Raw genomic sequence first — 24,764 nt, 5'->3', positions numbered from 1 at the left:
ATAAATAATTCAAAATTGCCCCATTAAAAAGTAAATTATCTGTCCCACATTCGACCACTGGCCATGCCAGAGACTGGGTGTGGGAGAGACGTGCCTGAACCTTAATTGGATAGAGGCACGTTAATAGAGTTTACGCTACGCTACGATGTATTAGGCCCTATTCGTGCTCTGTTGTCGTTTGGGGCGGTATTTAGCTCAGTTGGTTGAGTGCTCGCTTGAGGTGCTTGCGTCGCAGGATCGAATCACCACAGTGGATCAATTCAACAGATTGTTTTTTGTTCTGGTTTTCAACCAGTGCACCACAAGTGTCCAAAGGCCGTGGTATGTACTTTCCTGTCTGTGGGAAAGTTCATATAAAATATACCTTGCTGCATTAGGAAAAAACGTATCAGGTTTTCTTTGATGACTTCCTGTCAGAATTACCAAATGTTTGACATCCACTAGCCAATGGTTAATAAATCAACGTAATCTACTAGTGTCGTTAAACAAAATAAACTTCTTTTTTTTTCGTTTTAAAATCTATCCGTTCGTGTGCATGTATGTAATGTTTCTCTCTATTCTGTTCCAGACGGTTCTTCCGAATGTCCATCCAGTGGACTACAACTACACTGTGGTTCACAGTTTATGTCTTTGTATCTGTCCACTTGTCAAAGAGACGATCAGTGCACTCAAGGTAAGCCCTTTAAAACTAACCGCAGTACACTAGACATAGGAGTACTTGGACTTGGAACTCTATTTGAGTACCCATATACACCAATGGGTTCAGGCACGTCCATTTTCATTTCATTTCAACTGGCCATTTGACCTAATGAAATAAAGAATATATATTTTATTTCAACATATTTTCGTGCTTATATCCAATTAAGATTCAAGCACGCTGTCCTGGGCATACACTTCAGCTATCTGGGCTGTCTGTCCAGGACAGTGGGTTAGTTGTTAGTTGGTTAGTGAGAGAGAAGAGGGTGTAGTGGCCTTACATCTACCCATTGAGCCCTTAAGAACTCGCTCTGGGTTGGAGCCGGTACTGGGTTGCGAACCTGAACCTACCAGCCTGTAGTCCGATGGGTTAACCACTGTGTCACCGAGGCCGGTAGGCACATCAACTGGCATGACCAGAGAACTGACCTGGGACGGATCATAGGGAGTACGGGCTGCTTTTTGCCCGAATTAAACGAATATGCCCGAATCTGAATAACATCATTTACACATATTATCATTTCTACCAAACAGTTCTATAAGGTTGCAACGAAACACTATGCATTTTTACATGGATTACAACTAATATTGTGGGAAGGATATAGGTAACACATGGTGGAAAAAGGTTTCAGGGCATCTCATTTTACTCGAATATCTCTCGTTCTTGCCCAAATTTGAGGATTATTTTTACTTGAATGACAGGAACGAAATATAATACAGTTCGAAAAGAGTAGCACATGGACTAGCGGCAGCGCGTTTCCTCTCTAATTAGCTTTGTAGTTTTTAACCATGTCTGACGCCATAATAAAAATGTGCTGTGTCGTTAAATATATTATTTCTTCCTTCCTTTCTTCCATCTCCTCCTCATGAAGGCCCCTCCTCTGTGTGAACATTGTTAGTGTACACTGACTGTACGCGACATTTTGGTGGACTGTAATCATCTAAAGCCGACGAGAAATGATATATTTGGCAACAGAAATGTTTTGGAATCTTTTTAAATTCCACCCTGAATTAATTTAAAAAAAATTAAAACACAGATTTCGATACCAAATTTTAAAATATACTTTCCTTGATATTTGTATTGTATTGTATTTTCCACACAGCGCTTTACACTGTGTTTTTACATAATTGTATAAATAATATTTTCATATACTTAACCATTTGTGACACCCAATAGCCGATGTATATTTTTGTGCTGAGGTGTCGTTAAACATTCATTCATTCATTCATTCATTCATTCACTCCTTGTAATTGTTTCTAGAACGGCTTTAAGTATGGACATTGACTGAAACCAGATGGATGGTACCAATGATAACATTGTAATATTTTGTTTTTGGGTCCATTTTAGGTTCTAAGTGCTGTACAATAATTTGGTGTATAAAGCGGTGTACAAGACTAAGCATGGTAAGTATGAATAATAAAAGCAATATAGATATAATTATATAATATTTTAATAACTATGAACGAAGGTCGATTTTAAACGATTATACGTTGGTAGAGCGCTCACCAGAGCTCCTTGTGCCGCAGGATCGAACCACTTCAGTGGACCTATGCTCTTATTGGATGTTTCACTTCCCAACCAGGGGTCTTATTTTACAAAACATCGTAAGTTTACGTCTGCCACTAGCAGTTATACCAGCCATACGTTTACACGTGTTTGGCATCTATTTCACGCAAAAAATCACATCATTACAGAAGATGGAGTATTTTAAGGACAAAAGAAAATGACATACGTGTAGTTTTAGCTATATTTGTTGTACTATCATGGTAATAAAAATTGTGGTTTAGTCGTAGATTTACGTTTACGTGCAAAACTAGGCTTAAGATGTTTTGTGAAACTGGGCCCAGTGCCCTACGAATTGTACATCAAATACCGTGTTATGTGCTGTCCTGTCTGTGGAGAAGTGCATATAATAGATCCCCTGTTGATGGAAAAATTAGCGGATTTCCTCTAAATGCTCATTGTCACGGGGATCCTATAATACCCGTAACTGAATGAAACACACGATTATCCAAATCTCTCTCCTAACTGTATATCTATTAGATTTCTCTGTAACGGGCAGTTATACCCGCGTGGCTCGTCTAGTTATGATCAGAGATAAGATCTTATATAAAGTATATATAATATAGCCCGTTAGTTCACTAGAAAACACAACAAAAACACAATACACTTTGGAATCTGTATTAATCTACGCTGACAAATGTACTGCCGCAGTAGTTCATTAACACAACAAATAGTAACAACCCAGAACTGATCACTTAATTAGTTAATCTCTAGGTGTCTAGTTTACATAATATTCTAATCACTACACCGTGACACAACACCCACACGTGTTATAATTGAGAAACGCTTCCAGGGGAACTTAATTAGTAAAGGAATTACAACTCTATTCCTAACTGGTTAATTTTTAATTAACCCTTAACTACTCATTCAGTAACCTTGTAATACAGACTTAATACTGGTACCTATCACAATAAAGACAATAACCTACAGTTTACCTAGGTACTCTAGGATGACTGGTTAAGCTTTATATATATTAGAACAGTGACCCTACAGTTTACTGCGTCAGATTACCGGCAGCACCGTCTAAATAATATTGGTATAATACAGTATTAAAATATTTAAAGTCACATCAATCACATCAAGGTTATACACAGAGCAGAAATAAAATATTTACCAGTCCGGACGGACAACGATCCCCTGGAGCCTTCCATTTGTTTCTCCCCCATATCACTAAAACCCTAGCTATTTATCATAAAAACCGAATATCGTCAGGGGGTACATCGCGGCACCGAATACCTACAAGTGATATTTCCACAGCGACCAAGACGACAATTTTCCTTAGATGGCCAGACTTGCTGACGCCTAGTCGCCAAAAATATACGTAACTACTGGCCACATGGCCTCCGCACCTGGGCTTGGTGTGTATTAGGCACAGCTCGACCACGGTCGCGCGGAGGTATTACGTAACAAAGTGCCCACCTGGGCTTAAGTGCATATTGAGACTGCACACGGCCCTCTAAAACAATTAATATCGCCAGAGGCGAAAAGAAATAAGAGCATGTACCGTCACACTCATATAGACAAGATGTGGCGAGTGCGTGTGGTCAGACTGTTACGTCTCCGGCTTGAATTGTGGGCATACATACCACAAGTATTTCATTGCTGCTGGCCGCATGTGTTTTTAGACGCACGCATCGCATCCGTCCAGTCTAGACACTCATTGAAATATTTAGCCGGACCGCACGCACGCGCTGCATCCAAATCCATATAAGCCTTTTGACTACGTGTCAAAACTGTCCATATGTTTGACATCCAATACCCGGTGATATAAACCAATGTGCTCTAGTGGTGTCGTTAAACAAAATAAACTTTAGATAAGTGATCTATGGAATACATAGACTTGTGCATTCTAATACACAATTGATAACGTACTATACAGTAGAGATTTACGTATACGGATTAGATGTACACACATGTACATCACAAGCATGCAAGTAGCTCGATTGTGTTAGCTTCGAATCTTGTCTATAGCGAATGTGCTGCTGATCGAAGTAATAGTTTCTCCACCTAGGCACATTTTTGTGAGTATCACTGTTGCCTTCAGTTAAATGTTTAGACACCTAGTTTAATGCATTAACGATTTCATTATAAATGTATACATATCAGTTTCTAATAACTTATGAGTTAAGTAAAACGTTTAATATTCTAGCAAGTCAGTAAGCAAATATTTAATATTCTAGAAAGAAGTTAATAATATGTTCATTAAATAATTTAACAATAAGTTAAATAAAATATTTAATATTCTTGGAAAAAACTGAACTAAAATATTTAATGTTCTAGCGAGATAAAGCAAAATAGTGGAGTTATTTTTATTGTTTGTTTTGGGATTTTTTTCCGCTTTGTTTTGTTTTTTAAAGTGGTTAGGCTTTTTCTTAATACTTTTGTTTTGTTTTATTTTGTGGGGGTTTATTTTTAAAAAAATTTGGGGGGGGGGGATATCATTTTTTCTCCAAGTTCCATAAAATCTTACACAGAAATATTTAATCCTGGTAAACAGTGGACATTTTTTATATTTCGATGACGTATCATATTTGTACACAGGCTGCTCCCCTCCGTAGTGTAAACACCTGCACCTCCCCAAGCGACTGCCCTGCCAGCCATTGCTGTGTCAACCGACAACCAGGTGCTACGTCAGGAGTTTGTCAGAAGATGGGAAGTATGTCGGCAGGTAACACGTCATACATATTGAAATTACAGGCACGTGTCAAGGCATGATAGCCGGGGTTGGTGTCTAAATTGTGGCGACCGAAGATTATATGGCGGTCTAATCACTCTCTCTTGGAAAATATATTTAGAAAAAAAGAAAATGTGCTTGATAAGGGAGGGATTTCGACCGCCGAAACCTCCTCCTGCACACGCGCCTTAATTATAAGTTATCAAAGAAAAAAGTCGTAATTATTCATGGCGATCTGTTTCTATAACATAAAGAATTGTTTGACAACTGTGGAATATTGTTTAATGTACAACAATCTCGGCAAGCCAAGGTAGCATTCCATATAGTATACTGCATAACGAATTGCCATATACTACAGTTTGTATATAGAATGATACCGTGGCTTGCGAAGATGAGGTACAACTTGCCCAGAGAAGGACGGTTTTTGGTAACACCCTTTAACAAATGAAATAGCAAATACATTGGTCGTTGAAACTTATAAATACCAAAAGAAGCGAACTCATTTTATCGCATTAGAGTAGCAGTTATGTTAATACTCATAAATAGAACAAGGGACGCAACTCTTATTACAATTGGTCATACTGATAAAATAGTCTTTCAAACTATCAATTGTTTGAGAGAATAATTAGTTTTGTCATCATCCCTATTATTAGTCATATAAATCAGTCATTTCGTTCGTTAAGAGAACATAGTTGCGAAGATATTTGAATGGATACATAGGTGAATGGATGAATGAAACTAACTAACCAATTAACTTATTAATTAATTAATCTATAGAAACATAATGTAATTGATAGATTTTAGGCTAGCGTACGTATTATAATCAGTACATTTGTGTTTTAACTGAAACATTTCTTTAATGGTTCATGCGGGGTGTAGCCCAGTGGTAAAGAGCTAGCTTGATGCGTGGTCTGTCTGTGATCGACCCGCGTCTGTAGGCCCATTGGGCTATTTCTCGCTAAGGCCAGTGCACCACGATTTGTATATCAAAGTCTGCGGGATGGTGCATATAAAACATTCCTTGCTACTAATGAGAAAATGTAGCTGATTTTCTCTCCAAGAATATATGTCAGAATTACCAAATGTTTCACATTCAATAAGCGATTGTTAATCAATCTTGTGGTGTCATTAAACAAAACAAACTTTTAACTTTATTTAATGTTTCAGACTGTTATGTTAGCGATCCCTACACAGCCACGCCTCCTGCCGGTGTAGTGCAAACATGTCCGTGTGGATTCGGGAACTATTGCGCAAGGATTCCAGGAAAATCCGATCAGCTTGGAGAAATGGGTTTGTAATTCTGTAATATTAACGTTAAAACGTCTATTTTAACTCCGAGAGTAAGCTAGCACTGGCAGTTAACATATTTTGAAACATCACTGAAAACAATAATACCGTTGACACACTAAATACGGTTCTGTCCAATGCGTGCCAGTGCGTACTGATGTGCATTAGGAATCGCCGTTGACACACCGCCACTCAATGCAGATCAGTACGTTTTGGACCGAGACACACGCACAATTTAATACGCTTGCGAGAGGCCCTGTTGTGGGGAATTCCAATAAATGACGTCATACATGTGTTGTGGGAAACTGGGAAGTTCCTTCTCGCTCTAAAAGCAAAACGAGAGACGAGGCACTGTCCAAATGGAGCGTGTCGATAACAGTTCCATCATCAAGAACACTAGCCTTCGTGGTCGCGTACACGCATGTCTTCGTTCCAGCCAGTGCTCCACAACTGGTTTTAACAAAGACCGTGGTATGTACTATCCTGTCTGTGGAATGGTGCATATAAAAGATCCCATGCTGCTAATCGAAAAGAGTAGCCCATGAAGTGGCGACAGCGGGTTTCCTCTCTCAATACATGTGTGGTCCTTAACCATATGCCTGACGTCATATAACCGTAAATAAAATGTGTTGAGTGCGTCGTTAAATAAAACATTTCCTTCCTTCTAAAGTTTTTTTTTGTGCTCGATGTGTCGCTTCCTTGTGGCATTACTATGTAAACAAAAAATACAGCAATTTTTCATTTCACACAACGCCGCCATTTTGCAAATGGAATGTCACATGACTTGCACTATGTGATCTACATGATCCTGAACTGAACTGGCACATCAGAATCCAAAACTGTACTGACCCATAAGCTTGCTGTTCAGTCCACATGTGTGAATTGAGACCAAAATGAATTGATACGGTTTGGTACCCGTATTTGCTGCAGCCAGTGCACCACGACTGGCATATCAAAGGCCGTGGTATGTACAACCCTGTCTGTGGGATGGTGCATATAAAAAATCTCTTGCTGCTAATCGAAAAGAGTAGCCCATGAAGTGGCGACAGCGGGTCTCCTCTCTCTATATCTGTGTGGTCCTTAACCATATATCTGACGCCATATAACCGAAATTACAATGTGTTGAGTGCGTCGTTAAATAAAACATTTCCTTTCTTATCCGGATCTAAACGTAATGTACCGGCCTCGGTGGCGTCGTGGTTAGGCCATCGGTCTACATGCTGGTAGGGACTGGGTTCGGATCCCAATCGAGGCATGGGATTTTTAATCCAGATACCGACTCCAAACCCTGAGTGAGTGCTCCGCAAGGCTCAATGGGTAGGTGTAAACCACTTGCACCGACCAGTGATCCATAACTGGTTGAACAAAGGCCATGGTTTGTGCTATCCTGCCTGTGGGAAGCGCAAATAAAAGATCCGTTGCTGCTAATCGGAAGAGTAGCCCATATAGTGGCGACAGCGGGTTTCGTCTCAAAATCTGTGTGGTCCTTAACCATATGTCTGACGCCATATAACCGTAAATAAAATGTGTTGAGTGCATTGTTAAATAAAACATTTCTTTCTTTCTTTTTAAACGTAATGATACGTTTTGAAGTTTGGTATAATGCTCTAACGTATTTTAATATAAGAGGTGTATTGGGCAATTATTTGGGTTCTAGAAGTATCTGGAAAATATAGAGACAGACTTCTAATCTAATAGAGTATGTACGATATTTGCATATAACCCTTATTTATGACAGTTAACTTGATAGATGTGTTTTAATACATATTTATGAGACACTATGCATTTAAAGGGACATTCCTGAGTTTGCTGCATTGTAAGATGTTTCCGACTAATAAAATATTCCTACGATTAAATTTACATATTAAATATATCTTCTTGTTTAGATTATCAGTGTCTGTATATTTAATGTGTTTTTGGTCGTCTTAATATTTGTAAGAAGGCCCAACTGGACTTTGTCTTCAAATACTTTCATACGTACGAAAAAAGTATATTTTAGGAAATAAAATGAAACTGAACCTAGTACAAATACAATAACGTTAAGAAACATGTTTAATATACAGCCACTAATATTGTAATTACAATCGTTAAAAAGTCTGTGTTAGTCGATAACATCTTACAAATTGCAGCAAATGTCCCTTTAATTATAAAAACACATAGCTAAAATATAATCTTGGTCCGTGCTTATATGATGTTTAACATGCAGAGTTTAACTAAGTTACATGCCTCTAAACTCTCAAAGCCTTGAGTCTAGTCTTGACTTTAAATGCATTATAGCAGTAGTGTTTACTACCATTTTCGGTCATTATTCATATGGTATAAACGTAATGGTTCTATAAATATAGCAAGCATTAAATGCTTGCTACATCTCATTTTTATGAAATTACCACGAGTATCAGAATTGTTGGAAGGGTTTGTTTGTACCTATGACAAATTCCAACCTTCATACGGATATATGCGCTCTAATTATTAATCCGTTATCGAAATTTCGTGTTTACTGGTTGAACAAACTGGATTTAGAATTGTATTATTTTCTATGATCTTGAACGTGTAAGGAAATTCGCAAACGTATTTAATAGTTTTCGTAAATAACATACATTTGTGTATTAATCTCTAGATATTAAAGGAGTTGGTTAGACTCGAGTGTCGATGAAATAATTGATGATTGTTTCGGTTTTCAGGTCACTGCAGATCATTTTAGTCAACATGGACATTTTGCCTAGTTTTCAAGAACCAAAGAGGGATATCGGAGTGTCGTCTACACATATATTCAACACTGAGTGTTGGTTATATACAAATATGAAAAGGAAGGATCGAGAAATGGATTGAGAAAGAACCGATTTTCACGTTCTATGCACAGTGTACATGACATTGTAATGCAGCATGTAACATGAAGTTTATTCAGAAGGCTGTTATTATTAGCATATTTTATATAAAGCTGACCTATTACCAACTAACCTAATAGGGAATTTCCTTTTATTATATGCCTAATGTACTTACATATCTCTGAATAGAGCCTACATTTTCAGTTTAATGTAGTTTGACATTTAGTGTGTGATACTTGGATTATGCAGATACTTATTTTAATATTTCAGTGGTGCAAATGTTTATTTGTTAAATTTAGTTCTTTCAGATATTTACTTGGGGCAATATATTGGTTAGATATTATATGTTAATATATGTCAAGTGTTTGGAATTATATGAAATTGTGTTAAGAATATTGTAATGCTGAAGATGCAATTTATAAGATTATAAGGTGTTGGTTTTTTTTAAAGGCGGAGATTTATTTTTATGTTTAGTACTTGTACATATAGTATATTCTGTTGAAACATAATATAAAACGTGTTTGTTGTGTTTTACGTTGTTTATTATTACCTGACTGATGCACGTTTTAATGTCGAGATACTGCAATCTAATTAAAATTAGCTCCACTATTACATGTGGATCTAACACCAGCCAGTTGGAGCTCATGTCCACCAATCAAAACCTTACTTGCAGAATCCTGCCAGTGATTTAAAAATAATTTGAAAACATTCCGAATTATCCTGAGGGTATACATATGTTTCATGTGAATTACGAATGCCTTATTTAGACCAGTAGAACTAATTTTAATCGGATTGCTAACAAAACTGCGTAGTCCCCAATGTCCAGGTAACATTTCATCTGTAAATAATAATTTAAATATTGACCAATCACACTTTGCATTTTATAACGTTATTTGGGAGCATACAAATTCTAAAAATATCGGGCGAGTCTATTTTAGTGGCCGCAGTACAGCGAACCATACCAGTACGTACGGGGTGGGTTATCAGTATTCAATTTTACATTAAAAATGATTTATTTATTTATTTAAAAAAACCCAACTAAATCAGTCTTCAGTTTTACATTACAAATTATTTATTTTATAAAATAAAACATGTTTTAAGGCATTCGTAATTCACACGAAACATGTCGTATACCCTCAGGATAATTCGGAATGTTTTCAAATTATTTTTAAATCACTGGCAGTATTCTGCAAGTAAGGTTTTGATTGGTGGACATGAGCTCCCAACTGGCTGGTGTTAGATCCACATGTAATAGTGGAGCTAATTTTAATCAGATTGGAGATACTGGCGGGTAAAATGCAACAGGATTCGGCAGCACTGGGAGATTTTCGGGCTACGCTGTTACTTTTTAGATTAATTTCTTTTCAACATGGTTTTCATATTTGTTTTATTTTGTTTATATGTGATGTTCATAATGTAACACGTTAATAAACTTATATGTCTATCTGTCTGTCTCGTTATTATAATACGAGTTCGTGGAGGTACTGGCGAGAAGGTGCATATACGTGGAATACACGTTCCACCTCTTTTGTTGTCTCAAGAGGGTCTTACTGAAGTGAGACCTATACTGCTATAGACACCACATAGCCGTAGTTATTTGTTTACATTTGTGCCGAGAGACTGGCGGCATGAGAAGTGGCGTGGCAGTAATGTTGCCTAGGATTCGTATTGTCTCAACAGGAAATACAAGTAGCTGAGGACTATGTAATCCTTCGTCCGTGACCGGCAGGACTGATGTACTCCATGATGGTTCCACAAATACCACGTCGTGCACGTTGTGCCCAATAACTACATGTACGAAATTACTAAAACCTACATAATGAGTAAAACATGTCTTCGCATTCTACATAGTCCTTTGCTACTTTTATTTTCTGTTGGGAAAAATACGAAAACCTAGGCAACATATTGATCGTGCTGGGGTGTCGTTAAACAAATAATCTAATGTAACCTAGGCAACAGTACTACTACACCACTTCCCATTCCGCCAGTTTCGGCACACTTGTAAGCGACGGCTGTGTGCTGTCTATAGTATTGTCTGTAGTATACCAACGGTCGACATTGACGTCTCGCAGTTTACACCAGCCATGACTGGACATGGGGGCGGGACGTAGCCTAGTGGTAAAGCGCTCGCCTGATGCCAAGTCGGTCTAGGATCGATCCCCGTCGGTGAACCCATTTTTCTCTCCAGCCAGTGAGCTACGACTGGTATATCAAAACTGTGGTAAGTGATTCCTGTCTATAGGATAATGCATATATAAGATCCCTTGCGCGGTCGATCTAGGATCGATCCTCGTCGGTGGGCCCCATTTCTCCCTCCAGCCAGTGCATCGCGATTGGTATAGCAAAACCGTGGCATGTGTTTCCTGTCTCTAAGATAATGCATTTATAAGATCCCGTGCTACTAATAGAGAGAAAACCAGCTACATCTTTCCAAGACTATATGTCAGAATTACCAAATGTTTGAAATTCAATAGCCAATGATTAATAAATCAATGTGCTGTGTAGTGGTGGTGTTTAACTAAACACTTTTTAAACCGATTGGACGTGTGTGTGTGTGTGTGTGTGCTTTTCTGACTGCCGCGTGGAATGGCCTGACGTTAATGTGGAGTCCTGAGATGTTTCCTTTTTCTTCCAGCGAGTGCTCCACGACTGGTATGTCAAAGACTGTGGTATGTGTTATCCTGTCTGTGGGATGATGGATATAAAAGATCCCTTGTTGCTAATCGAAAAGAGTAGCCCATGAAGTGGCGACAACGGGTTTTCTCTCTCAATATCTGTGTGGTCCTTAACCATGTAACCGTAAATAAAATGTGTTGAGTGCGTCGTTAAATAAAACATTTCCTTTCTATGTTGCATGGGATGCGTGCATGACAATAGTACAGTGTCGACTCCACCTGAATCTTAAAATATCTAACTGAAACAGTATGGTAACCGTTCCTCCAATAGCATGAATTACATGAAATGATTCAGGGCCTGGCCCAGGACATATCTTAGGTAGACCAAAGGCAAAGGGCACATGGACCCAGTCCCTGAAAACAAACATTCAGTGAAACTTTAAACAAATTGTTCAAAGACGCGCACTTTAATTTTTTTTAGGGACAGGTCCCCCTCTTAGATCCGCCTTTGTGGTTCGATATTGAAAGATAAAGTTTTGTTTTTGATTTGTACACTGTGTGTTAAAAGGATGTCTGATGGCGAGGGACAACAGTAACTGTATTGATATATATATATATGCATGGCGTTTGCAGGGAGGGATTTAGCCGAGTTGAAACAAATTTTATATAAAATGTTGTATTGAAATTAGTTTCCGGCATACTTCGTAATACACCTTAATCATTTCGTATACCCTCGGCATAAACCCGAATGTTTTCAAATTTATTTCAAATCACAAGCATGATTTTGCAAGTAAGGTTTTGATTGGTCGAATGAAAGGTCATCTGGACATGAGCTCCAACGGGCTACTGTTAGATCCACATGTAATAGTAGAGCTAATTTTAATTAGATTGCAAAGGCGACTCGTGACGTCAGTAGTGTGCTATATATAGAATATCAGATTAATACGTTTTGATATCGTGGTTATTTGGCGAGGTTTAGATAACGCTGTAACAGGCGAGCTTCAGCTCGCTTGTTACACCGTTATCGAACAAAACCAAATAACCACATCAAAACGTAGTAACCTGATATTTTTTATCATGCAACCCCTTTCAAGTTATATTTTTGTAATACGTTTCAGTCAAAAGCGCTATAGAAATTGTTAGTTTTATCGTGTAGAAACTACTTCAGGAAGTCGGACAATAGCAGATGCCCAAAGGCATCTTGGGAATGGCATAGCCAACCTGAAAGGTTATGTGTTTCCAAATTTTAAATAAAATACTTTGATTATATTTCAAAGTCTGTTGTGTCACATTATAATTTTTGTAAATTTTTCTGTGAAAATAAACTCAAGTTTATATGTGACCTGAAGATCAACATCAATGGCTGCTAGTGACGTCAGACGCTGTTCCCAATGTAAACATTCTTTGCAGGAAGATACTTGCGTTTTTGTTTCAAAATGTTTAATTAAAAACACTGGCTAGTTCCGAATCGAAGGGAATAATGAAGAATTTAAATATAAAAGGTAATTTGATGTTACAGTAAGTGTAAATGTTATATTTATATATGAAGTTCAACAATTATTGTTGTAAATGGATGTTTGAAAAAATAAAAAATGATCTATCTGAAAACTCATTTCCTAGTGACATGATAACACTTCAAATTATCAGGTAGCGGTTATCAAGTCAATAGGAAGCATGGTTGCATGATAAATAGAGAATAATACATGAGTGGTCGTTAAGATACCATTTATCTCACAACGAGTTGTTTTAAAACGTATCTAACAAGCGAAAGCGAGTTTGATACGTTTTTAAACGAGTTGTGAGATAAATGGTATCTAACGGACACGAATGTATTATTCTATTTCTTACATATCCTCAAAACCCAGGTTTTAATCTTTTTCGACTAAAAGTTATTGGATCAGCCAGTCGTATGTTTTGAAATTGTTAACACACACACACACGTGTGTAAACAACTATGACATGTGTTATCAAAAATAACGCATGGTGTTCTTACCAACGGGTGTGTAAGAAAACAGTTTTCAATGTATTGTTATGACCCGTGGTAATAAAGATAGTGTGGGGAAAATACAACATTTATGTAACAGTTTATTGGAGACCATATGGGTAATAAAATAAAATATCACAGCCAGAAACTCTTCTAATAAGAAGTTTGTGTTGTTTAACGACACCACTGGAGCATATCGATTAATTAATCATCGGCTATTAGATGTCAAAGATTTGTTAATTCTGACTCGTAGTCATCAGAGGAAACCCGCTACGTGTTTTCTAATGCAGCAAGGGATCTTTTATATGCACTTTCCCACAGACATGAAAACACATACCACGGCCTTTGTCCAATTGTGACCGGCCTCGGTGGCGTAGTGGTTAGGCCATCGGTCTACAGGCTGGTAGGTACTGGGTTCAGATCCCAGTCGAGGCATGGGATTTTTAATGGGTAGGTGTAAACCACTTGCACCGACCAGTGATCCATAACTGGCTCAACAAAGGCCATGGTTTGTGCTATCCTGCCTGTGGGAAGCGCAAATAAAAGATCCCTTGCTGCTAATCGGAAAGAGTAGCCCATGTAGTGGCGACAGCAGGTTTCCTCTCAAAATCTGTGTGGTCCTTAACCATATGTCTGACGCCATATAACCGTAAATAAAATGTGTTGAGTGCGTCGTTAAATAAAACATTTCTTTCTTTTTTGTCCAATTGTGGTGCACTGGTTGGAAGGAGAAAAAACCCAATCAGTTGAATGGATCCACCGAGGTGGTTCGATCCTGTGACGCAAGCTCCTCAAGCGAGCACTCAACCGACTGAGCTAAATCCCGCCTCTCTCTCTCTTCGAATAGGGCAGGTGACTGACAATAAAATATGGGCCTACATAACATGAAATATTAACTAATTTTGATATATTTCATGTTATAACTTGTAGTTTCAGATATGAGGTGCTGTTTAAACGGTTCCTGTATCAGAGATTGTTACGACGTTCGCACGGTAAGTACAAAGAAGAGAAGAGTTTGTTTATCAATACTTCAGAATACCTATGACACGTGGCCCAGATAATACGCCCGCTTAATGCGAGGTCGGTCAAGAATCGACCCCCGTTGGTTGGTGGCTATATCTCGTTTCAGCCACTGCACCACGACTGGTTTGTCAAATGGCGTGGTATGTGGGATGGTGCATATAAGTGATACATTGCTACTAATGGGAAAATATAGCGGGTTTCCTCTCTAAGACAATAATGCCAGAATTACCAAATGTTTCACATCCAAAAGCCGATGAGTCATAAATCAATGTGCCCTAGTGGTGTCGTTAAACAAAACACACTAAGCTATAACATGTTTTAATTATTAGAAAAGTAACCCACAATAGCCATTTCATTACTTTCAAATAGAATCAGAATCTCAGATTCGTTAACTGTTTTGTTGTTGTTTTGTTTGTTGTGTTGTTGTTGTTTTGTTTAATAACATTAATTAAACTATAAATTTGAATAACGAATGGTGTTCCAGACCTTCGTTTTTGAAAAACCCAGGAGTGCTAAAAATCGCACTCCTCAAAATGCTTACGAGGGGAGTAGAAATGACACTCCTCAAAATGCAGAGGAGAGGAAAATCGCACTACTAAAAATAATCAGAATTAGAGGTAAGAGAGCGAGAGGAATTGCACCCATGAACATGATTAAGTTTGAGGAGTAAAGATTTATACATCAAATATCTTAAGAGTTAATGTTTTGTGTTTTCAAAATAAATATCTTAATTTAACTAATATGATAGTTGTTCTCAAAGATGAAGGAATGGGCCATTGCAGTCTTTCACAAGAAAAAGAAACACCATGAACACAACATTTATCGATCTTTTATATATTATATGCATATTATGTTGCATTAAAATTCCGAATTATGATAGTCTGTTGACTATGAATAAAGAATTGAAACTGATTTGTTTGTGTTTATTCTGTTTTATTTAAAACAAGTACAATAATTTTAATCTTCATCGCAGAATGATATGATTTTTCCATGGACACAAACCTGTGAACTGAATGTGAATTGGCATTGTAACAACTATGGTATTGTTATTAAGAATTCTAACTGTAAAATATCTAATAAAACACTCACAAAAATAATGTCAGTAGGCCTATTTCTAAATCATTTAAACTAAAAAGAAATTAAAAGTGTAACAACCACATGGCACAGGGTTATCACATTTATCATGATATCACAATATACGTCATGTACCTTCAAATTCTCTACTTAAAAATGATAATAATAAGAATGTCATAACAGAGATAATGTCAACATCTATTGTTTTCTATCCAAATATATCTTACTACAATTTTTATAAATATATATTTTTACAAACAGGATTAACTTTAATTATCGGTGTACTGTAGTTAACACATCATTTATTATACTACTAACTCGAATAATAGCAACCCATTAAAAAAAACAAAAAAAACAACAAAAAAACCCCACCAACATAACCACCCTAATGTAAATTTAATTGTAAAATATACATGCTTTACACTCGGTAAATTCGAATTACTGACTTGAAATTAAATCGGTGTATGTTTGTTTCAAGGTCCCATCAACCGATCACATGTACAAGAAATCTGACTCTACCAAGGGCAATGTCCTTTGCTTTAAATCACGTGGCAGTATCGTGAAACAGAAATTACAAGGAGTGAATGAATGAATGAATGAATGAATGTTTAACGACACCTCAGCACACAAATATACATCGGCTATTGGATGTCATAAATGGTAAGTATATGAAAATATTATTTATACAATTATGTAAAAACAGTGTAAAGCACTGTGGAAAATACAATACAATACAAATATCAAGGAAAGTATATTTTAACATTAAATTTTGGTATAGAAATCTGTGTTTTAAAAACTTTAAAATTAATTCAGGGTGGAATTTAAAAGATTCCAAAACATTTCTGTTGCCAAATATATCATTTCTCGTCGGCTTTAGATGATTACACTCCACCAAAATGTTGCGTACAGTCGGTGTACACTAACAATGTTCACACAGAGGAGGGGCCTTCATTAAGGAGGAGATGGAAGAAAGGAAGGAAGAAATAATATATTTAACGACACGGCACATTTTTATTATGGCGTCAGACATGGTTAAAAACTAGAGAGAAAACCCGCTGCCGCTAGTCCATGTGCTACTCTTTTTGAACTGTATTATATTTCGTTTCTGTTATTCAAGTAAAAATAATCCTCAAATTTGGGCAAGAACGATAGAGATATTCGGTAAAATGAGATGCCCTGAAACCTTTTTCCACCATGTGTTACCTATATCCTTCCCACAATATTAGTTGTAATCCATGTAAAAATGCACAGTGTTTCGTTGCAACCTTATAGAACTGTTTGGTAGAAATGATAATATGTGTAAATGATGTTATTCAGATTCGGGCATATTCGTTTAATTCGGGCAAACAGCAGCCCGTACTCTCTATGATCCGTCCCAGGTCAGTTCTCTGGTCATGCCAGTGGACGTGCCTACCGGCCTCGATGACACAGTGGTTAAGCCATCGGACTACAGGCTGGTAGGTTCAGGTTCGCAACCCAGTACCGGCTCCAACCCAGAGCGAGTTCTTAAGGGCTCAATGGGTAAGGCCACTACACCCTCTTCTCTCTCACTAACTAACTAACAACTAACCCACTGTCCTGGACAGACAGCCCAGATAGCTGAAGTGTATGCCCAGGACAGCGTGCTTGAATCTGAATTGGATATAAGCACGAAAATAAGTTGAAATAAAATATATATTCTTTATTTCATTAGGTCAAATGGCCAGTTGAAATTAAATGAAAATGGACGTGCCTGAACCCATTGGTGTATATGGGCACTCAAATAGAGTTCCAAGTCCAAGTACTCCTACGTCTAGTGTACTGCAGTTAGTTAAAAAAAAAAGGGCTTACCTTGTGTGCACTGATCGTCTCTTTGACAAGTGGACAGATACAAAGACATAAACTGTGAACCACAGTGTAGTTGTAGTCCACTGGATGGACATTCGGAAGAACCGTCTGGAACAGAATAGAGAGAAACATTACATACATGCACACGAACGGATAGATTTTAAAACGAAAAAAAAGAAGAAGTTTATTTTGTTTAACGATTACGTTGATTTATTAACCATCGGCTAGTGGATGTCAAACATTTGGTAATTCTGACAGGAAGTCACCAAAGAAAACCTGATACGTTTTTTCCTAATGCAGAAGGTATATTTTATATGAACTTTCCCACAGACAGGAAAGCATATACCACGGCCTTTGGACACTTGTGGTGCACTGATTGAAAACCAGAACAAAAAACAATCTGTTGAATTGATCCACTGAGGTCATTTGATCCTGTGACGCAAGCACCTCAAGCGAGCACTCGACCAACTGAGCTAAATACCGCCCCAAACGACAACAGAGCACGAATAGTGCCTAATACATCGGCAATTGTTTAACAAAGGTATGTATAAGATAATGCTTGATTTACATAAGTATAAAATAGTTACAATAAAACAGTGTTACAAAATGTTACTTAAGCTTACAATAAACATTGATTTGTCGTAAATTTATCTTTTAACCATAATTTGAACCAGTGAAAATAAGACACCAGATTTGCTTAATCTACAAACCTGTAACACATCTGGATAGGGCTACAATAGAACGAAACAGAGATTATGGCGTTAAAAGGGGGAAATACCCTCTACAAATAGACGAGCCCGTCTCCGTAACTGTTACTTTTCAGAGGTACGTTCGTTTTCAGATTTAGGAAAAATGCATTTCGTGGCATTACAAACACCAGAATAACCATGAACACTTCGAATGTACAGAAATGCCTATTCTAGTAAAATCTATGTCAGTTATGAAAAATGAATCTAATATTGAAAACGAGGGTCTCTCACTAATTACTCGTTCCAAATATGTAAGTTTCTGCTTTTATCAGACAATTTCACTACACCAAAATGTGACACCGTCAGTGTGCACTGACAGGGCTCCCCCTAGGATAGAGGGGAAATGTTTTATTTAACGACGCACTCAACACATTTTATTTACGGTTATATGGCGTCAGACATATGGTTAAGAACCACACAGATGTTGAGAGGAAACCCGCTGTCGCCACTACATGGGCTACTCTTTCCGATTAGCAGCAAGGGATCTTTTATTTGCGCTTCCCACAGGCAGGATAGCACAAACCATGGCCTTTGTTGAACTAGTTATGGATCACTGGTCGGTGCAAGTGGTTTACACCTACCCATTGAGCGGTTATATGGCGTCGGATGGATAGAGTGGAGTTCGTTGCACACACACACACACACACACACACACACACACACACACACACACACACACACAAATAACCTGTGCGAGCGTGAACAAAAACTACTCCATACTATCTTGCAATCATAAGCATTTGAGACGGAGGAAGGGGGAAGTGGGCAAAATGTCCCCTAATTCTGAAGCAAATCCTCAAATTCGGGCAAAATCGATAGAAATATTCGGTCAAAATAGCTGGCCTGAAACCTTTTCGGCATGTATTTCATCATTCTATCCCTAATATTAATTGTAATCCATATGAAAATGTGTTATTCCTTTGAGGGGGCGTTTGTTTTGTTTAACGACACCACTGGAGCACACTGATTAATTAATCATCGGCTATTGGATGTCAAACATTTGGTAATTCTGATACATAGTCATCAGAGGAAACTCGCTACATTTTTCCTAATGCAGCAAGGAATCTTTTATATGCATTTTCCCACTGATAGGAAAGCACATACTACGCCCTTTGTCCAATTGTGGTGCACTGGTTGGAACCAGAAAACCCCCAAATCAACTGAATGAATCCACCGAGGTGGTTCGATCCTGCGACGCAAGCACCTCAAGCGAGCACTCAACCGACTGAGCTAAATCATAAACAAACGTATTCGTTTGAAACCCTATATAGCTGTTTGATAGTAATGCTAATATGAACAAATGTCGTTATCCAGATTCGGGAATTTTTATTTTATTCGGGCAAAAATCATCCCACCCCTCAACAAAAATGGGAGCCCTTATGCTTAATGGTTGTAGGGAGACTACCACTCTCCAAGTGTTAACTTTATTTAAAAGGAATCGAAAATAATCGAGTTCAACGACACAACAGCGCTGTGTTAATCAGAACTAACTGACAGTTTAATGTAGATATTCTGACCGAGACACGTGGTTTTGAGATTAACAACCTTCTCCTACCGGCAATAGCGTGAATAGATATTTTAAGAACAATCACATTTTTATGTTTGCAATGTCTATTTATATGATATATTTGTGTCAATTCAACCTTTCGGTGTTCATAAATAGAAACTAATATACATATAAGTTAAATGCATTCAGTACGCAAACTAAGGAATCCCCCAACCATGACTTGATAACAATGATATGGTTTTCTTTTCTTCGGTATGCAGGTCACCATAGATGAAAATGAATAGGGTCTACGTGTAAAAATCTTTAAAAGAATCCATACAACTAGTATTATGTCCCTGAATTGGAGCGTTTTCCATGGTCACGAACTAGATGTGAACGTGTTTTCGTGTAATTCAAAACCTCTGAAACACCGAGAACACGTGCAATCTGCCGTCCGCAAAATGGTTACATCTACGTTTTCAAAGCAATTCATCTCTTCGTCGACTCTGAATGTCCTACTAGTGTGTTATCGCTTTAACATTATATTATTTTGTTGATAAATATGTATGTATGCCTACAAAATATATATGTTTGGCAAAATAAAATGTATCAATTCGCACACACAAAACAAAAATCTGAACACTGTCAGTAACCTTTTTAAAATCGTATCTATGTACATGGTAGTTAAAAGGAGTTTTGACAATATAAAAAAAAATGTCTTGGGAATGATACTCCTTATAAATTCATTCACTGTCACGGTTACATTGTCAGTTTTAAATATATCTATTATTGAACATACTCTGACACAATCGGTCAATGTTTACAACGCAATGACTTCACAAAGCCGACGAACCTAGAAAATGACAGCGTCATTGGAGTACCTTGTTCGGTGTATCGAGAACAAATGCATTCTATACAAAGTCGCATGCGCTTTTCGCTGGCAGGTTACTTAAAACCAACTCAACGGTTGTAAAAGTGGTCAATATAATCAGCAAATCAGCAGAGTTCACAAAAATGTGACTGTCATAAAAGTTAATTTGGTTTTCAGTTAACCTTTACGAAAACTTCCTAGCAACCTAAGCGTAATAAATAGTGTGTTACAGATAATATGCTAGCTTAATAAGTATTCTCTTTGGCGAGTTCACAGCTTTAACGGTCCGATCAGAGGCGTTGTTATGCGTTCGGTATGTGTACTCGGTTAAAGGCGCAGACCCTAGTTTCAGCACGTGAAAATGGACACGAAGTTTAGTTAATCCACAAACCTGCAACACATTTCGATAAAGTTATAACAGAGAGAAGCTGAAACCTGTGATATTTAAACGGGGAAACGCCGTTCTAACAATAACTTGAGCTTGTCTCGATAACTATTATTTTTCAGACGAACGTGCGTTTTTAGAATTATGAAAAATGTATTTTGGGGTATTAAAAAACCTGGATGACCAGAACTACTTCACGTGTACGCAAATGAATATTCTAAAAAACTAAATGTAAGTACTTCTGATTTAAATTATCAAAAACAGCTTTAATACTGAAAACTAAGTCGTAGTGTTTAAAACTAGGGTCTGTCACTTTAATTCCTCGAAGTTACTTCAACGATGCCTCAAAGCGTCCGATCTCCCGCTAGGAAGACTCGGTGACATTCTCTCTCGTGATCGAAAGAAAAGAAAGAAATATTTTATTTAACGACGCACTCAACACATTTTATTTACGGTTATATGGCGTCAGACATATGGTTAAGGACCACAGATTTTGAGAGGAAACCCGCTGTCGCCACTTCATGGGCTACTCTTTCCGATTAGCAGCAAGGGATCTTTTATATGCACCATCACACAGACATGATAGTACATACCCCGGCCTTTGTTACACCAGCTGTGGAGCACTGGCTGGAACGACAACCAGTGGTATACTATATATAAAATAGCATGATATTCAGATGAGGCCATAGGGTTTAACATGCACATTCAGAGCAAGCTGCTGTAGCGCAAGCCTGTCATGGGCGTATGTGTCAGTCTAGGCCAGCTCCTCCGACCAGGACAGGAAAAGGGTTTGGGGTGGGTGGGAGGAGGGACCGCCCGCGCTGGAAGGTTGCGGGCGGGGGATAAAATAGCATGACATGAGCTATCGTTTTTATGATAAAATGTATAAAAGGTCCCTTGTGGCTATTCGACAGGGGTAGTTAATGTGGCTGAAGGCAGGTTTCTTCTTTCATTATCTTTCTTCGTCCATTGTCTTAACCCTTGCCGCTATTCAGACGGGGAGATTTATGTGAAGGCTGAATGTTTCCTCTTCCACTACTATATCCCTTACTGCTATTCAGAAGAGGAAAAAGTTTGTTTTGTTTAACGACATCACTAGAGCACATTGATTAATTAATCATCGGCTATTGAATGTCAAACATTTGGTAATTTTTACTCGTAGTCAACAGAGGGAACCCGCTACATTTTTTCCTAATGCAGCAAGGATCTTTTATATGCACTTTCCCACAGACCATACCACGGCTTTTGTCCAGTTGTGGTGCACTAGATGGAACGAGAGAAAAAATAATCAGCTGAATGAATCCACCTAGGTGGTTCGATCCTGCGACGTAAGCACCTCAAGCGAGCACTCAACCGACTGAGTTAAATCCCGCCCCCTAAGAAGAGGAGTTTAAGTGGACGCAGCAGGTTTCCTCTTTCACTATTTTGACCAGTCATATGTTAGACACTGTGTAATATATACTCTTCAAAAAAAGAAACGCAAAAGGGTACAAATGGGTTATAACTCCGATTTTATGTTTCCTACCAGTTCATGCTTTGTGAATATAAGGTCATTGCATGTCCCAAACACATTCCCACGGTTACATTCGATAAAACGCAGCTACTGTACAATAAAGTTCCAAAATGTGAATATTCGCAAAAACGCAGCCACGTGCAAACCATGTCACCACTGCACGTGCGTTGTCTGCACGTGCAACATGAACACCGACAGTATAAAAGTGCAGGGTGTTCGCTTGCCTGGCCTCTGTATCTGGCCGACAGTTGACAATCCAGGACATGCCACGTCTCAGTGAACCGCAGAGAAACAATGCCATCGGCCGACTAGACGCAGGCGAATCCAGAACGGCCGTTGCCAGGGCATTCCATGTGTCCCCAAGCACCATCTCCAGACTGTGGGACCGTTACCAGCAACATGGATCAACACGTGACCTCCCTAGATCCGGTCGACCACGGGTCACTACCCCCGGGCAGGACCGCTACATCCGGGTACGCCACCTTCGGGAACGATTGACTACTGCCACCTCCACAGCCGCAGGATATCGCAGGATATCCGACCAGACCGTACGGAACCGCCTACGTGAGGTAGGAATTCGTGCCAGACGTCCAGTTCGAGGTGTCATCTTAACACCACAACACCGTCGACTCCGACTGCAGTGGTGCCAGATTCATCGACAATGGCCTCAACTGCGATGGAGACAGGTGTGGTTCAGTGACGAGTCCCGATTTCTGCTCCGACGTCATGATGGAAGATGTCGCGTGTATAGGCGTCGTGGTGAACGTTATGCGGCAAACTGCGTGCAGGAAGTGGACAGATTCGGCGGGGGTAGTGTCATGGTGTGGGCAGCCATCTCACACACTGGCAGAACTGACCTGGTCCACGTGCAGGGCAACCTGAATGCACAGGGCTACATTGACCAGATCCTCCGGCCACACATCGTTCCAGTTATGGCCAACGCCAACGCAGTGTTCCAACATGACAACGCCAGGCCTCACACAGCACGTCTCACAACGGCTTTCCTACAGAACAACAACATTAATGTCCTTCCTTGGCCATCGACATCACCGGATTTGAACCCAATTGAGCATCTATGGGACGAGTTGGACCGACGCCTCCGACAGCGACAACCACAGCCCCAGACCCTGCCCGAGCTGGCAGCAGCCATGCAGGCCGAGTGGGCCACCATCCCCCGGGACGTCATCCGTACTCTGGTTGCTTCAATGGGCAGGCGGTGCCAGGCAGTTGTCAACACACGCGGAGGCCACACCCGGTATTGACTCCAGATGACCTTGACCTTGGTGGTGTGTCCTATCACTTACTCACAATGGACTAGAGTGAATTGTGAACAATCCTGCAACATTTGGTAATTATCGGACTCACCATTCAATAATTAAATCAATTCTCCAAATGTTACGACAATGTGGTTTTGCGTTTCTTCTTTTGAAGAGTATATATATGCCTAGGATAAACATTCCTTTTCTTTACAAGAGGCGGAGCCATGCCTGTCACCCAAAATTTGATTGATAATAATAACCGTACGCCGGCAACTTAAATAGTATTCCAAGCGTGTGGTCGCGCTGTGTCGCTCTCTATCACCCACGGCACAGGTAACACCATGAAGTATTTCTTGACCTGCATCCACGTGCTTATTGCCAGTATAACGTTCATGTTTTCTGTGTTACGGGAAAAAAAAGAGAAGAAAGAAAGAAATTACACGGCGACGTTAAATAGATGTAAAATGGTTGGAAATGTTAACCTTTAAGAGACCATTTTATGAACTGTTTTGTTTATATCTGATTAAGATTGAATCAGGTTTTCCTGGGAACACGCCTCGGATGTTCGCCCTCATATCACCCAGAGCAGTAGGTTAGGAGTAATGGATAATGTACGATGTGGTACAGATTCGTGAGAAATAATTCATTATTTTTTATGAATCTACACTTCATTTTTATTAATCTTTATGAATCTAAATTAGCGTCTATCTGCTACTTTTGAAGAGGACTATTAGTTAAAATGGCAATGGATATTTACGAAAGTAAATAACCCAAGACGGTTTGGCCAGTAAACCCACAGCAGTGGATGGCTGGCATTAAGCGTGGTGCATGTGCTAAACATGTAATCTCTGATTTCCTATTTAGTAGACGACAATCTTCGCTGTATTTTAAGTTAAAAGTATGTTTTGTTTATCAACACCACTAGAGCCCAT

At 38.7% G+C, this 24,764-nt stretch overlaps 1 protein-coding gene across 2 annotated transcripts in view; it reads left to right on the top strand.

The window, feature by feature from the left end:
* LOC121371460 overlaps positions 1–24,764 on the top strand; it is a 57,209-nt gene that overhangs the window by 6,328 nt on the left and 26,117 nt on the right. The window contains exons 2-6 of one of the 2 annotated variants that reach the window (XM_041497362.1): positions 569–673; positions 2,045–2,100; positions 4,802–4,928; positions 6,102–6,224; positions 8,903–9,555. The exons of the other annotated variant lie outside the window; for it this stretch is intronic. Coding sequence (XP_041353296.1) covers positions 569–673; positions 2,045–2,100; positions 4,802–4,928; positions 6,102–6,224; positions 8,903–8,922 — 431 coding nt within the window. The 3' untranslated portion in view covers positions 8,923–9,555. Of the gene's footprint in view, positions 1–568; positions 674–2,044; positions 2,101–4,801; positions 4,929–6,101; positions 6,225–8,902; positions 9,556–24,764 lie in introns of those variants that run through there. 2 annotated transcript variants of the gene reach the window in all.

Source organism: Gigantopelta aegis, chromosome 4, assembly GCF_016097555.1.
Source record: "Gigantopelta aegis isolate Gae_Host chromosome 4, Gae_host_genome, whole genome shotgun sequence".
NCBI classification, from domain to species: Eukaryota; Metazoa; Mollusca; class Gastropoda; order Neomphalida; family Peltospiridae; genus Gigantopelta; species Gigantopelta aegis.
This window is presented reverse-complemented; position numbering and strand designations above follow the sequence as displayed.